Here is a 17744-nt window from a genome sequence, read left to right on the forward strand (position 1 = left end):
TGAGCAAAATTTTCTCATCACATCATTCCAAATAAAGCCGTGCATATCAAAATGATCCCCAATCTCCTGAAAGATTGGGTCCTAAATTCATGATATAAATCGCTTCTTGAAACACAATCTTTAAATTGATACTTGATAATCACAACTTTGTATAACGTTCTGTTTACTCTTATCATACAAAATAAATGATCAAACTTTTGATTTTTCAAAACGTACCTATACTGAATTGTTTTAACTTATTATCTGTACAAGTTCTACCTGAGCCTTCTTGAATCTGTGTTGCTGAAAATATCAAATACCTCTTTCAAGTTGAGCACAAGAGATGTCAATCGAGTTTATGGCCGCACATTTTTTTTTTCTACGTCTTTGGTATGTACACTTGGTGTTCTGTATATGTGAACACTGCTGTGCAAGCTACATGGTTTTGATAAAAAAAAGTGTGTCTTCCAAAAGCGTTCTTGCGTAGCGGGCTCCTCGGACTATGATGGCACGTGGGGAGTTGAACCGTAGTGGCACACAGAGAGTTAAAAATTAACATTTTTTTTTCTTCTTTCGGTTTCCTCATTGCCTTTGTTATATGATTTCGCCTCGACCTCATTCTTCTCCAGTAGATATATTTTCTTTGTATCGAGCTGACTGTTCAAACAAAGTTCTGGAGTTTGGTGGAAGAGCACGAAAGCTGCAGGATATTGGTGACTGTCACTTCTCTCATCTTCGTTGCTATAGTCCTGGATGATTTGTCGCATTAATCTAACAAATAAAAGAACGATGTTATTGCGTTTTGCTCTTCTTTGCCTTTTGATGGCTTCCTTGATGTTTGCCAGGGGCTCGTGCGAAGACAAAAACAAAATTCATCTTCAGAATGGGAAATACGCCAACATTCTCGTCGCCATTGACTCGGATGTTGACGAAGACGACACGTTGATAGAACGCATCAAGGTCTGAGTTTTTACCAACTTTTTCAGTCGCACGCTGTCGTATTGTTTACAATTAGGTTGGGCCTTACCATCCAGTTTCAGAATTATTCATACAAAAAGAATCGGGAATCGGTGATCCCTTGCATTTACCCCCAATTTAATTCTACCTTATTCTATCGGGTTTATGTTTATGTTTATGTTTATGTTTATGTTTATATTTATGTTTATGTTTATGAATAACTGACCACACGAGCAATGAAATTAAATGGTTTCAGCATCACAGTAATTGAGCTTTCGATAGCTTAGTATGCGGAAAAGCACCAGTCTATAACAATCTGGAGGTCTTGGCTTCGAATCTCGATGGATTCGTTATTTTCATTTTCATTTCCCATTTTCATTAAAATCATATTTTTCTGATCAGTTTCCCGATTTGTTTGAATTAATTAAGTGTGATTCAAAAAGTTGTGTCAATTCGATGATCCCTAACAGTTTAACATTCCCAAGTTGATCTTTATCCTTCTGTATTACCCTTAACATACTGTATGCCACAAACAATCCAATGGAATGTTTACTTCTCATGAAAAATGAAAACGCAAAAACATCTATACCGTTGTCCATTATGACGCCATAAACTGTGGTAGTTTTCTTATCCAGCAAATCACTGCAACGGAACTCTAGATATCGATTTGAATCGATTGTACAATTTTCTTCTAACTTTCACTGATGTATTCTGACTACTTTTGCTGCTTTCACTCAATCCACACTTATAGTTGAACTTTGCTCTAGATATCGATTTGAATCGATTGTACAATTTTCTTCTAATTTTCACTAATGTACACGTGTATTCTTCTACTTTTGCTGCTTTCACTCAATCCACACTTATAGTTGAACTTTGGTTTCCTTTAAGCGTAATGAATAAACAAATGCATTTTGGGTAATTATAGTTCTTATTAAGGGGAGATGGTATTCATTGGATCATCGTGTCGGATATTAAAATTTGTGTACGCGACTATTTCCACGAAATAAGATATGAAAAATGTTGGATATTAAAGGGATTGCAGCTATAATTAAACATAAACTGGCCAAGTTGAAATAGATACAAATCTGCTATTTCCAAAGTTGTAAGTTCAGAAAATACCCAGTCAATATTTGATTGGGTTTTGAAATTAAAAAAAAAAAAATTGTGAACGTCGATCTTTTGCAATAACAAAAAATGTTTGTCTATCAATGTCTGGTATGTGTTGTCCACATGGGCGTAAATCCCGGGGGACGAGGGGATACAACCCCCCCCCCCCCATGAAGGATGGGGATGGCCTGTACAATCGGTGGCCACACACTGCGATACCAGCATACATCGTGCGTGTTTGTCAACCAAAGATGATAGAGTTTTCGCTGCACTCTATCATCTTTCGCAATCACTGAATTATGCACGATCAAAGTCTGCGCGTGATAGTTGAAAGAGTCCAGTACGCAGAATTCGGTGAATATAAAACGCTCCGCTCTTTCGTCACGCACATCATGTATTATGCATCATATCTAATTGTGTTTTTTCTTCGCCGCCCTCGACGTCAACACGGAGGCGGAGCGCAGACGAAACCCGGCCCATTCGATGTAAAGGCCCGGTCCCACTGGCCGATGGACACAAAACGTATGCAGAAAGGACACAGCGGACGAGCAAAATTTCGGGGCTGGCTCCATCCGCTTTCATCCGCTCCAGAAATTGACAAAATTGGCGAAAATTTGCGAAAACAGAACGGAAAAAAGAACGGACGTGGGTAGTATGTAGCGGGGATGTTAAACGGATGTTCATCGGATGCCTAGCGGATGAAAGCGGATGGAAGTGGATGACAGCTCCGAAGGGGTTTTACCAGGGATAATTGCGAAACGGACGCATAGCGGAAAGAGCGGATGCAGAGCGGATGAAGCGGATGCATCACGTACAACAGTACGCCTAGCGGAAACAAACGCCATGTCCGTTTTAAATACTTTATATACGAAATGCATACGCTTACATCCTTTCTATTTCCGTGCTATTAACGATGTATAGACGTTCCATGTACCATATCTTTCCTCCCTCTTACCGTTTTCAGCTGCAGCGGATGTGAGTTGCGAGGATGCCCAGAGGATGCATAGAGGATACAGCGGACGTTTAACGTATGATAACGGACATACAACGTGTGTTGCTCGTATGTCGCGGATTTACATCGTACACGGCGGAAAGTTCATCCATTCTAAAAGTTTTAAGCAGCTTAAAACTTTTTGCGCGGATGAAATCACAGTGGACGGATGCTCGATGGATAGAGCGTATGAAACACGTTTGCGATAAGTACACAGCGGATGCGTAGCGTTTTCCAACGGATGGCAAGATCTTTTTTTTTTTTACATCCTCTTTACATCCGTAAGTGCAGTGGGACCAGTCCTTTAGATACTCTAGCTCCAAGGCACCGTTCGCCCTGGCCCGGAGCAAACGGCTTCGGAGGAGATAGATAATTGAGCAACAGTCGAATAAACAAAGGGGAAAATAAGGCATGATCTCCCGCGTCAAGATGTACGAAAATAGATCGCTCCCGTGACAAACGATGCAGCATCCCTGGACAGTTCTTGGTGCTTGATCTTAGAGAGAGGACAGTACCTGGATTTATTTGATGTGTTTCGCTCTACGCTAAAGTCCCCTTCATGATACCCATATCACAGAACGATGTGTCCAATGACACCTTTAGCTATTATTTTTCACTTCTCATTGTCCTTGTCCCTCCTGATTTCTTTCTTTTTGGGAGAAGGTAGAAGGAAGGATATGGTGTTCTTTAATACATATTTTTTGTATACATGAAGGAGAGTAATATTTAGCTTCGCTGAAAGGATTTCAACTTTGTTGAAATAAAATGTAATAATATAATGTTCAGCACAGTTTGGCGCTCAAAGATGATAATTATTCATCACGCTTCTTGTTCGTGTTTGATTTCGTTGATTTCATTAGGAAAACTTCAGGACAGGCTCAGGCATTCTATTTGAAGCTACCGACCACAGACTGTACTGGGATGAGATCCAAATTCTCGTTCCCATCACATGGAGTGGAAAACCCGACGTCTACGAGACGGCCACCAATCAGACGTTTGGGAGCGCTAACATCCGGGTCGTGGAGGGAGCTGCTAGGGACCCTTCGGTAACTAACCACGCCGGGTGCGGGGAGCCAGGGCTGGATATGACGCTAACATCCGGATACCTTCTTCAGAACGTCGACACATGCAGTGGTAGGACAAGCATTCCGACCATTATATTTAACAGTATATAAATAGTGAATAGTCATGAGTGCGATGGTACCAGATTTCACCATTTTTCACCAAGTGCGAAATCTTGTTTCATCGCACTAGTTAAGACCATTGTCAACATGACGTCAACAAGTCAGATTCTTGAATCGCGCACAAAAATAGGAACCATTTTCAGTGAAATGCGAATGAGCAGCACAGACACTGTCAGTCTAGTCAGGGGGTGACCTCCTCCCTGATCTAGTCGTACGTAACTGCTGAGTGTGCGCGGCAAAGGTTTATTTGTTGTGACATCAGAGCCGTGCAATGGAACAGAAACTTCGAGCCAATCATGAGTTTAACACCGGAGTCAACGGAAATTGATGACGTCAAGATTGCACTCTAACAGAGACAGCGTGCAATGAAAATTTTTATTGCATGTCACGTGATAATCGACCAATCTGATAGCTACATTCTTTTAAGGTGTATCATCTTTCATCATTGTTGCACATGCATAAGTTGCTTGTAAGTGTGTGTGTGTGTGTGTGTGTGTGTGTGTGTGATTTGCTTGTTACATTTTAGTTTTATGTAGATAATACAAGAAAATCAACACTGACGAATTGATGAGATTGTTTATACAGGCCATACGATTTCCTGAAGGTAAACAAAAAAGTAAAAACAAATTCAACCAGCTATAAAGATATGCGGCTTGCAATCACCATTTCAACGTTAATGACTCAAATAGAAGGTAGAAAGGTGAGTAGTTATAAGAAAGAGAGAGTAGGGCCTACTCAGCATGGCGGAATCCTTTATTTTACTTTTTTTTAAATTGTTTTTGATTAAGTTGAATAGTTGTACACGATCTGCTGTGGGGTATATGGAGAGGCTGGATGATATTTACTTGAATCTGTAGATCGAATATAACAGTCATAATCCAGAAAAATACAGTGTTATTGATTTCATTTTCATAGGGAAAGCGATGGTACGGGAATGGGGCCGCCTGAGATGGGGTCTCTTTCCCGAGCACTTTACTGGCTCAGGTAATGGAGAAGCCAACCAGTACATGTACCAAGATCCGGATACAGACGATATATACTATGAACCGACGAGGTGTTCGCGTGATCTAAGTGGCGATATGAGAGACGAAAGTGGCATGACGTGTCTGAAGGATTCTAATCGGAGAGTGGACGAGGATTGTGTATTCATTCCTGAAAGTGGACAAACGACGAGCTCTTCTCTACTCTTTGGTTCGCACTGCGTAGACTCTGTGAGTTAAACAAATCCATAATCACTTCAGTAATAATTACTTGTCATAGCATATGTCATAACAACCTGAAGATGAGGTACACCGCTGGGTAATGCACTGTTCACCTAAAAAAAAAAAAAAAAAATGGGTATAATAAAAAAAAAAGTGGTTATGCTATTACAATGTATTTTACATAATGTTCGATTTCGAAATTTTGCAGCTGAAGTGACCCACAAACACATATCTCTTGCGTGTGTGTGTGTTTGTGTGTGTGTGTGTGTGTGTTTTTTTTTTTTTTTTTTTTTTTTTTTTGCTTAGCTTAGTTCAGTTTGGTTTTGTTTTGTTTATGCTATAATGTTGCCTTAAAACGAGAATTTGCAACAAAGAGATTTAACTTTATGATGTCAACAAGCAGAAGCATAATTATGTAGGCTACTGTTGATTTTCTGGTGTGTTGGAGGCACGTCGCCCGAGAATTATAAATTGTCAAAATGAGTGCCTACAAGCAAAAGCCATCTGTCAACATTTTGGGGACATCGATCTAAGGACCGCGAAGGGACCCAGTTGCATCCGTGCTCTTCCTTGATGTCTATGCTAGCTCCGTATATGTGTGGTCCGCGTTCCTACCATGTCTATCCATGTAGGCGCCGTACTTGGCCGTGTAGACACCCAGGTGGGATCGTACTCACACCGGTATTGTGAGGAAAGTTGCGATTTTGCCTGCTGACGATCCATGGTCATCCGGGAAAGTGTAAAGCACAGAGCCGCAATGGATGCAAAAATCCTATCAAACAATACACACTCACAAACTGTTGGTAGCCTGATGTCTATTTCTGAGGACCCCACAGGCCACCAGGATTCTGCTAATGCCGAGCTTTAATTACAATTATCATTCAATCATGATATACACATCAGGGCGCGATATTAGCCACGTCCCGGCGGTCCGGGGCCAATAAGCATTTATGTCTCGCCATCAAACTAAAAAATGAGTTGGATGGATATCTCCTTAGATGGATATCCCCATTTTTTTTTTTTTTTTTTTTTTTTTTTTTTTTTGGTGGCCAGATCATGCAGTTCGATTCAGAACGGGTGGTTATGTTTCCTTCATATCTGAGGCGTCTACATTTCCCTTTTTTTTCGTCGGGCCACAAAGATTATAGATACAGAGATTTCCATGGCGTGTTCGGGCCTACCAGAAAAAAAAAACAGAGTTTAGTGTCGAGTATATATCAGGATTCGACAAGATTTTTTGTTTTCCTCCGGTTGCCCCGTTCAGGCCAGCAAGACTGAAATTTTGGTGTCCCAAAGGAGAAATGCAGTGAAAGGAGAAATGGAGAACTTTTCAAAGGGGTCACCGAAGGGTAACCTTTTCGGATATTTAGTGGCCCTACATCAATGTTTAGTAGCCCAGGGCCGCCGCCGCCGTATATATATATATATATCAAGGAGACTTAACATTGATGTGGAGAGCAACTCTTCCGTCTTTCGTACCACAGATCTACCAATTTTGCAACGAATCACAACACAATTATGAGGCAGATAATCTTCAAAATTATCACTGTGGAAGAAAGAGTGCCTGGGAAGTCATGAGAAAAACGGAAGACTTCACCAGCGAGGATACCTTTCCAGACCCAAGCCAGGTGGACACTGAGCCTTCGTTCACCATCCTTCAACAACCTGTCCGAAGAGTGGTTCTTGTCCTAGACATCAGTGGCAGTTCGTCAGTGAGTCGGATGCATTTTCCTACCATGCCTACGTAGTATTATCTTAAAGGAGAAATCTTAACCGGTTAAAACTTAGTCTTGCAAGAAAGGGTGAAATCACTGAACACTGAAAATTTATTTTAAAATGGATAGATAGGAAAGCTATGATATTGGGAAGATTTAATACTAATTATGCAAAACTGTTCTCGAACAGTCAATACGAGTATACAAATGAGTGAGCTGGTGCTGTCATCATCTCATAACTTTCTATTGATTGAGTACAAGACTGACAAAAACTCACCTTTTCTGTTACAATACGGAGTAAAAGTCTTAAACATAGTATTATTCCTGGCTAGATAATCTGTCTAGTATCAAATATTGATAGGTCAGACCTATCATCATTTTTTTAATACTATAGGGTTAAAATGCATTTGGATAAAAAGTGGAAAATTGAAGCCGTTTGCGAAAACTCAATGGAAAATTTTACGTTTGTGCTTATAAATTTCCCTCTTTCTTTTCAGACTTAATTCGGGGAAAAAAACCTACGGCATACGTTCGTATTATGGATGATTTGTCCCAGCATCTAACCCTGTCCTCGGAGTGAAAAGGGGACCGCGACTTATATACTGAAATCAAACACGAACTAATTTTCTTTAATTTGATATATCACCTTTTTTAGGAAGCAAACAGAATCGACAAGGTGATTCAGTCTGCAGCCATCTTTATTCGACACTACATACCCGCTGGTAGCCACCTCAGCATCATCATATTTCACACGTATGCTAGAGTCAACGCTCACCTTACATTAGTTCAGAACGACGACAGCTCTCGAGACGACCTGCTCAGTGCCCTGCCTACGAAGACTATTGGGAGTACCTGCATCGCCTGTGGCATAGAGGCCGCCCTCAACGTGAGCCTCTCTCCACCAATCGAATTCATATTCTTGTTGCAATTTGATTTGAGGAAAATTAAACGTAACGACGAGAGAAAGTGACGGAGTTTACTTTTACTGCACGAACGACTTTTAGTAAACTGTTGAATTTCTTGTATGGGTTGGGGATAGGTCTTATACTATAATTAATTATATTACCTGGACTGCTGACACTAAAATAATATATTCATACAGAATGAATTACAGCTGCATTCTTGGTGTTCGCCTGTCGATGTCCGGCACGAATTTCGAAAGTCCTTGTAAAGTATTCCTTTTTGATATTTGTTTTACTTTCAAATTGAGAAAGTACTAGTACTTACACATGTATTTTTAGTTTAGACAGTATAGTTTTTTCGTGAGTTTTAGTAAGTTCAGTTAGACCCTCGCAACCGCGAAATTAGCAACACGCGAAAATGTCCTCCAAGAAGCAATTCGCGAAAATATCTGTACGGGAAAATTTCAGCTCGTACAGTATGTCCAATATACTGTGGGTTTTTTTTTTTTCTTTCTTTCTTTTTCGAACAGGAACTTGGTGACACTACAAATGGTAGCTATGTACTTCTGCTGAGCGATGGTGGCGAAAACGTGTCCCCGTATATCAGGAACACCATCCCCGCCATCATGGCGTCTGGTGTTGTGTTGGACACCATTGCTGTAACCAACAACGCTGATGAACAGTTGGAAAACCTGGCGTCGATCACGGGTGGGAAACCTTATTTCTGTAGTGATGGAGGTAGCAGCGCTTGTCTTACCGAAGCCTTTCTATCATCGGTGTCTGAACGCCCCGAACTCAACTTCGTTCCAATTCCGCTTCGGGTATGCAAATCGTATCTTTAAGTATGGTGAACGAGACATTAATATCAAGAAAATCATATAAAAGAAGGTGTCAAAACAGAGGGAAATGTCTCCTAAAACATATTCTTAATATGACTTATTAAAAGATATTCGCGCCACTGACATATCGCGAGTTAAAACTGACTGATTTGCTTCACCGATATTCACTCCGGAACAGCCGCCTTTTTCGAGCCCTAAAATATGACGTTACGAAATGAACAAAACCCTTGACGAGTGCAGTGGGACATCGAGGCCGCTATTCATAAAGTACGTATTTCTTGGTGAGCGGATGCAATATCTTGCCTGTCTTTAGTCGCCTCTACTTTCCCGGCTGAGACATTAAAACGTCCAATTTTTACCTTATATTGTACGGAAAGACTATGAGTTTGACAATGAGGGTGAATTGAGTGATGACAGTGACAATGACACTGATAGTGACAGTGGCAAAGTCGGGGTTGTAGAAGAAGCGAGGGAGAGACGACGGATATGGAAGGCCGCTGCGGACACAACTCGTTTAGGGGCATACATGGAAACGGGCACACTGCCTCTCCATACGTATACCCCAAACGAACCACGTCCGCAACGGCCCTCCATAGACGGAGCCCACTGTGTGGATGTAGCGGTAGCACAGCGCACATTTCGTGACGTCATAATTTTGGTCACCAAAAATTCGCCTTCAGATCGGGTTCAGGTGGTCTAAACACGGTCTCAAAACATCATCTCTCCATCGTTCTGGAGACGTTGTTACCTTCTGAAAGTTAATTATTCATATTCCTAGAGACTTACGCTTTCCAGAAATGTATAGATCACCTTGTTTATGAATATTGTCCTTTTTTTCTCGTTCACCATACTTTACAACTTTTTTATGCACTCATCCTTTCAGCTAATAAACTGATATAACGAGATTGACACGTAGGCCTATGTACTGCTGAAAGTCTGTTAAAATCATCTACACATCCAGTACACATAAGGGAAAATATTTTTCTACTGTATGTACTATACAATACAAATATATTTCCACAGGTTTAATAGTAATCTCCATTATAGTCATAAGCTGAATGCATCACAACTTTGCATCTATTATGGTCTTTAATTTTACTACTGGGTGTCAAATAATAAAGATAATCGTGTGAGAATCTGTAGCAAGTCAGCCATTGGGAATGGTCTACAACTTGAGATGATTTTTTTTTTTACGAAAAAGTGGATTATAATCAAGGACATTGTGTTACTGCGATCTACAGAATTCTGACAGGTCTCCACGTATTATGTTAATGGCTTTTTTTTTTTTTTTTTTTTTTTTTTTTAGGGGGGAGGTTGTCAGTGCTTTCATCCTAAAGGCATAGATTACATGCCATTGGGAAGGGATACAAACATCGTTATTTCTCGTACTCCTTTCCAGGTTCTTATGGTCGATGTAATGGTGTCCGCTAATGGACATAAAGTTCGCTCTTTCTTCATCAGTGAAGTAGAGGGCAACGACACGGTGATAGCAGTAACTCGGTTCATTGATGACGACGTTGAAGTCATTGTCGAGGGACCAAACGGAGAACATTACGATGAAAACTCTCAAGGCTACCAATCAGACTCCCAAAGAAGGATTGTATCTATCACAATACCCGTTGCTGAAGTAAGTTGGTCAGCGACTTTAATTTACTCTCCATAAGACACCCAGACACCTCAAAATGTATTTTTGTTTTGGATAAATCTTTCCCCAATGAAACAAATTATTAAAATAATGCAGTCTTTGACGAAAAATATACACAAAGAACACTAACGTTTTACCGATAATAAGTTTAAGCTGTAAACTATGGGTTGAATTTATTCAATTATGATCGTTTAATCCTGGCTAATATAAAACACTGATAAACTCAGTGCATATTTACCTCGGTGTAGGAAAATTTGTCAGTCAGTAGAATAAAAAAAAAAAACACTCGAACTAAGAACTTCATCACTTGAAAAATTACGCAGTACCCGCTTCATGTAATCAGGATCATAGAACCAGCACCTGCTGGCGGGCGGAAGCTCAGTACGTGGTCTAGTGGATAAATCGCCGCTTGCCAGGCGATCAGGAGGTCGTAGGTTTGAATCCTGACCGAGTGTACATGCTTATGAGTTGTTGTTTTTTCATCGTGGCTACTATCAAAACACTGTTCTATTCGGTGTATTCAATGTAGCACAATGTGTCACTCAGTTGCAACCTGTATGTTGGTCAATATACTAGTAGTCCATGCAAAGGCAGTTAGTTGCCATCTTTCCCTTTGCTCTCACTTTAGAGTTTATTTGATCTGATGTTACTTAAGTATTACAACTATAACAACCTAAAGAAAAACTTTAATGATTGTCTGAGAATGAAGAGAGAGAAGAAAGAAAGAGAAAGCGCGCGAAAGAGGGAGAGGAGAAGTTGGGAGAGAAATAGAGACTGAATGTGAAATAGGAAGTTTGTTTCTTCATTCATCGTAGAAATCTCTTTCAAAAGATTATCGCTTCGCATAGAAACATTGCTTCACAGCACGTTCTCTCAGCCAGTGTGAACTCTACTTCAATGCTACTTGAAAATTAATTCTACTCAACAGGCAGGTAGTTGGACAGTCACCCTCGTTAATACTTATCATTACAACCAAACTGTGGGGTTGATGATTACAACTAAACAACGGAGCGAGACCGGAGCGGTGAGCGTCGACGTCATTCTCGGATCTAGGGTAGGTTTGCCGCCCTTTTCATCATCATATTCACAGTGTAATGGTAAGTTATTCTTGTCTTAACGACGGCAGTAGAGTCATTAAAAACGGTTTAATTTTACAAATAGAAGGAAGTCCAAGTGAATAATAAATCAAACTTAGATTACAGCATATCGCATATTATTCTTTCTGTTATGAAAAAGATTTTATGCTTCCTTTTGAAATTGCTAAAAGTGGAATGCTGTTTAAACTTTTCGAGTATGATATTCCAAATTACGGGACCTTTTTAACAAATTACTGTTCTTGAGGTATTGTGTTTATGAAATTATAAAAACAAGTATAATGAGAATTTCTAGTATCATACAAGTTCATATCAGAATTATAAATAAGAGGGTCATTGAAAAATCATGCGATAACTCATTGTGAAAGAATACATTAATGAAGTTATTTGAAATGTGTGTATACTGGTGATATCAAATAAATGCATCTTTTTAAACAATTCTTTAGTATGTTGCAAATGATGTGACTTGGTTTTTCTACGTATTTCACGTTGCTGAAGTTTAAAAAGTTTATACAATGAATAAATTGTACAACACCCCAACAATATTACAATATGATAAATGTAATAAAGACATGCTATTTTACACATTCATCAAAATTTTCAATGATGATATAGTTATGTTCCAGATCACTCATGTGATCTTCGAATTGTTCTTGATATTTTAAAAGAAATATGGTTAATATGATCGACTTGCTAATGTTATCGATCTCTTATTATCAGACATGTTGTGGTCTTCGTTATTGCAGAAGTTAGACTTCAGTGCCACCCCTATGTTGGGGGTGTATGGTATCGTCCAGCAAAACCACCAACCCGTCCCAGGTGCACGTGTTGTAGCAACCATACAGAGCTCGACCGGTACTACACACCTACTGGAGTTGTTTGACTCAGGAACAGGTTAGGCATCATTACCTTTGTGGACATATCACGTGTTGCACTTGTGCAAAGATTATCCTATATAGGGCTAACCGACTGAGAAAAAAAGGATTCATCTTAGCAACAGTCGTCTGTAGAATATTTTATTTTGCTAACCCAAAGAGTTCCACGTGCACTGATAAGTATTGCGAAAAAATCGAATGCGATCAAGAGTTAGGTAGCTGGCGGTAAATTGTGTGAAACTCACCGCAAGCAGGCAAGTGCTTGAGTCGCCTCAGCTGCTACAAAACATCTGCTGGAACTGAGACTTTTTATCACTAAATGTTGTCATCGTCTGAACTGTTATTGCTTCACACATTTTTTGAGATTTCGGTTTCCATGTATTGTTAAGTCTGACTCTTCGTCATCACAATGTAAGTGAGCTGAGCATTACAACTTTCCGTTGCTGTAAATAAGACTTTCTGGAATGGCAATATTTCTCTAAAATGACAGAGAATCTTGACAGTTCATGTGTCAAACCGGACGCACGTCACGAGACTGACACTCACGAGTCATAGAGCCCATGAGTCATACAGCCCATGAGTCATACAGCCCACGAGTCATACAGCCCACGAGTCATACAGCCCATGAGTCGTACAGCCCATGAGTCATACAGCCCATGAGTCATACAGCCCACGAGTCATACAGCCCATGAGTCATGCAGCCCATGAGTCATACAGCCCGTGAGTCATACAGCCCATGAGTCATACAGCCCATGAGTCATACAGCCCATGAGTCATACAGCCCATGAGTTCGACACTAAGCAAACGAGTCCCACGAGACCGACACGTTAAGCCCCGTGTTGTATATCTGTCGAACTCGTCGGCTGTTTTTTACCTAGTGTCGAACTCGTGGGCTGTATGACTCGTGGGTGTCGGTCTTGTGGGATGACCCAGTCAAACAAACATTATTGCGGGGAGGGCATGACTTTCTCTTTTTTGTGTGTTTCTAACTGTCTGAAGGTTTTGATGAGGTGAAGGATGATGGGATTTACTCTGGAGTTTTCACTGACTTTGATGGTGACGGCCGTTATAGCGTGACGGTCAGAGTTCTGGGTATGACGACTGAAGAGCAGACGGGGGGAAGCAGACGGCGTGAGTAAAATCAAAGTCCCACTTTCTACTTTACTCAATTTTTAGAATATTAGGGCATTCATTATTCCTTTGGTATGACTGTTTGTGATCGCTGCATGTGTCATAATAGGATTATATTCTAAGTACTTCAATTTGTTGTATTTCTTAAAACAGAGAATTCGTTACCCGCTGCATAAACTACAATATTTATTAACTGTATTGTCTTCTGTAATAGAGTAGGAATACAAAGGGAGAAATTACTTTCCGCGTTTGTTGTGATCTCACTTTGTGTGTATAATAATTAATGTTGGAATGATTCTGCCGTGCAGGTCGCCGATCTGTTGGAGCAACTGTAGCACCCTCCCAGACGGAATTCATGCGAACTGCGTCGGGCGGAGCGTTCGTTGTTGAGAACTACTTACCCAATGCCCCTGATATCCTGGCGCCGTCCACGATCACGGACCTTAGACAAACAGAGTTTTACAACATCAGTGCAGTGAGACTGGTCTGGACAGCAGTCGGAGATGACTTCGATCACGGCCGAGGTGTGTGTATATGTTGTGAGAGGTGTCAAATAAAAAAAAAAAAGTTCTTGGCCCATTCTACTTACCAAACATCAACTGAATAGAACGTAGACCTATTATATTTTTGTACTCATATTAAAATTATTTATGCCAGTGCAGCATACACTTTTATCGGGAAAATTTCAAAATACAAAACAGGTAAAAGAACTTACGTACCTTGGTAATGTCATTAGATTTCTGTGACAAGTTAAAAAATAAAAGTTCTTCAACTTACAGTACAATCGTTATATTATTTTGATGCCACTGCCTTCCTCAACACAGAAGTGAGACAAAAGCAGCGTAAATGAACATCATCTAATAGTAGAACATGGGTGATGACCGAACATGACCGAGTTTTTACGTCTTGAATGCGCATGTCAGAATACTTTAATAGTAGGTTAATCGTGCATTCTTTCCTTCTCTTCAGCTTCATCGTATGAATTGAGGTATTGCACTGACTTCACTACACTGAGGACCAACTTCACAGAGTGTACTCTGGTAGACAGCGACCAGCTGGTCGAGGGCAACCTATCCGATATCGCCATCGCTGGCGTCGAGGAGAGCGTCACAGTACAGCTCCCCGAAGGTTCCCTGAATGTCTCGCATCACTTTTCCCTGCGAGCATCTGACGAGGCTGGCAACGTGGGTTCGACATCTAACATCGTATCAACAGTCGTTATCATTGCACCACCGGCTACCACTACCCTAGCTCCAACTGCCACTGCAGCATCGGGTTCTACCTTGACAACGGAGAAAATCCTCATCATAAGTTTATCGGTCGTCTTGTCAGTAGCGGTCATTGGTGGATTAGTTGGTATTTTCGTTGGTGAATATACTTCTAAACAATGTTCTGCCCCCACTAGCAAGCACGATGGAGAGGGAACTGTGGGGTATCGTGGCTCGAGTGATAATCAAGCACATGTGAATGTAGTCTGCACGGAGGAAAACGATTAGGCCTTACACATAACAACCTTAAACCTTAGGCCTTACACATAATATTCAGTATGGCATTCACTAATGATGGTATGAGCGTGTAACGGAAAAGGAGCTAAGTGTTCCGAGATATATGAAAAGTCGAGAAATTCCCTAGAAATCATGAGCGAAATAAACACAACAGTAATATCTACGCTTGAAATTTGAAACATTGGATTTGTCTGGTGTGGGTTATTTTTTTCTGTTTTTGTTTTATTTATGTGGAAAATGCTACGCAAGTGGTTTTCGTGTTCAAAAGGTAACCTGACAGAATATGTAGTTCAATTCAAACTCTAACCCCTTACCTTAGCAATGACCTATGTATCACTCATGTTTACTACTACGTTCTCCTGCTTTAATATGATATTCACACAAAGATTATTCTACTCGGAATTTCAAGCTGTTTGTCTTGCTTTGCAAGGTTGATAGTCAGAAAGGTTAAGGCAAAGCCTTGTCACAGCACATAGTGTTAGAACAAGTCACTTTATTCACAGCGACCCTCATTTAACACGTATAAAAACATCACGGTAGTGATCCGGAAGACGGATGAGTGTCAGTGTGGTTGTATAGTGAATTTAGCTTGTTACGTTGTAAGGTGGTAGCCTTGGTGCAGCGCTCCTTTCTATTTGTTCTAGGAATCTTTCAACTTTACTTTAGAGCCCTATCTTATCGCTTTTACCCACAATCATGCTTAAATGACTAATTATTATGGCGCAACAACAGCTAAAGTTTGAATTTTTGCAGATTTGTTTATGAAGCGAGTCATATATTGTGTTTCGGTGTTTTTTTCATCAATTATAATATTCCTATTTCATCAATTTCAATATTCCTATTTACGTGTCCCCATAGAAAAGTTGCCATCAATACACAATGTGTTTTTTAATCAGACGGGGTAGGCTTTGTGCTTATTATTAACGTTGCATTTGGGCATGTGGAACGGTCTTCCAAAGTCTATTAAGTGATGTACTTGTTTGTCACATATAAATATAAAGAATATGTTATTGTGAAGTTCTTGCGTGTCATGCGTGTCCCCATTATTAACCTTTATATGTCATCCTAAATGCATACATCCATATATATTAATGTCAATATTTATTCACACTCTTTTCTTGTGTGTTGCTTTGTATCGTTTTTTTCTGTCTCACTTCTAGATAAATGACTGAAGTTTCTTCTTATTATCATTATCAGCAGCAGCATTATTATCTTTGTCATTATCATTATTTCAAATCAATACCACATTATATTTACGGATATTTCATCTATTCAGTTGTTCAATGGTCTACAATCTTAAAACATCCGAGTCAGAACTGACCCGAAACTGGGTCCGTTGGGGTCACACACCATTCCGGGTCAAAAATGACTTGGAATTTGGTCATGAAGACCCCGAATGGTGTCACCCTGACCCAATGCATGACTCTGAATGGGTCATATCTGACCCTATTCCTTGTCATTTCTGACCCGGAACGGTGTGTGACCCCGACGGAGCCAGTTCCGCGTCAGTTCTGACTCGGATGTTTTAAGAGTGTACAAATTTGCACACACAAAAAAGACAAGACATGTATGTGTAAATAATGGAAAATATTTTGATTATAGAAATAAATGATTAGTTTCGCCAGAACTTCAAAGTTGGAAGCTGACATAGAACTCCAAGTAAAAGCATGAATGTTACTTAGAAAATTTTGGCGACATTACACTCACTCTATTAAGCTATATAAAGCCTTAATTTGTATAGTACTGTATCAAAATATTTCCCTGTATAATTATTTCTTATATATTTGCAATTAAGCTGTAATGCACAGTACCTACCAAAGTGGTGATGTATATATAGGAAAGAAAGTTTGAAAAAGTAACAGCTTTAGAATGTGAGTGAATCAACAATTGTTCATTTAAAAAAAGATATTAATAGAACATACAAAAACTTAATGGATAAATCCGAAGAGTACTATTATGATAAGAATATCCATATTATTTTGGTTAAAAAAATACGAAAAAAAAAAACCTTGGATAAGGTAAGGAATATCTTTCAATGAAATTTGTGATAAGTTAATTATATATGTTTATTGAATAATTGAATAACCTAATGCAATAAATCATGATAGGTTTCTATCATGTCTATAGAGACAAATATTTCGTGAATTTACAATGTTTATTCACTATAACTTAAAAGATCTAAGTGACAGGAATTCAACAAGCTAAAATACAAACAGCTTCCTACCGATTGCCTATACTCTAAGTAGTTTTGTGATCATGAGTAAGGTTCTTAAATAATATGATTGGGTTACTTGTGTGTTATACAAATTTCAAGAAAGAAATATCTGCTGATGTAACATATGAAATGTCAAATGATGGAAGCTCTTTATGTTGAAGGTATTGTTTAGCACTGGTAGCAGTGATTTATAAGAATTTCGAGATGTCATACTTGATGCATATGTGTATGTCAGTTGAGTCACAAAACATCCTACAATATAAACAAATCGCAATAAAGCCTAAAATGTAAGGAGACATCACTTAATATAAATTGTAAACGGTTTAGTCTAGACCCTATTGTTCACATTTTGTATATTTAACAATACATAACATTGATTGTAATGACTAAAAAATTTACATTG

The 17744-nt window shown here is 39.5% G+C and overlaps 1 protein-coding gene across 1 annotated transcript; it reads left to right on the forward strand.

Moving 5' to 3' along the window:
• The first annotated feature begins 801 nt into the window (after positions 1 to 801).
• LOC140230546 (calcium-activated chloride channel regulator 1-like) lies at positions 802 to 15117 on the forward strand. The gene is made up of 12 exons (XM_072310689.1): positions 802 to 939; positions 3895 to 4168; positions 5134 to 5429; positions 6007 to 6081; positions 6905 to 7132; positions 7791 to 8021; positions 8568 to 8858; positions 10276 to 10503; positions 12362 to 12509; positions 13490 to 13621; positions 13930 to 14145; positions 14591 to 15117. Exons 1-12 carry the CDS (start codon positions 802 to 804, stop codon positions 15115 to 15117), a joined length of 2784 nt encoding a protein of 927 aa, XP_072166790.1.
• Positions 15118 to 17744: the final 2627 nt, after the last annotated feature.

The sequence above is a fragment of the Diadema setosum genome, chromosome 7 (assembly GCF_964275005.1).
Source record: "Diadema setosum chromosome 7, eeDiaSeto1, whole genome shotgun sequence".
NCBI lineage: Eukaryota > Metazoa > Echinodermata > Echinoidea > Diadematoida > Diadematidae > Diadema > Diadema setosum.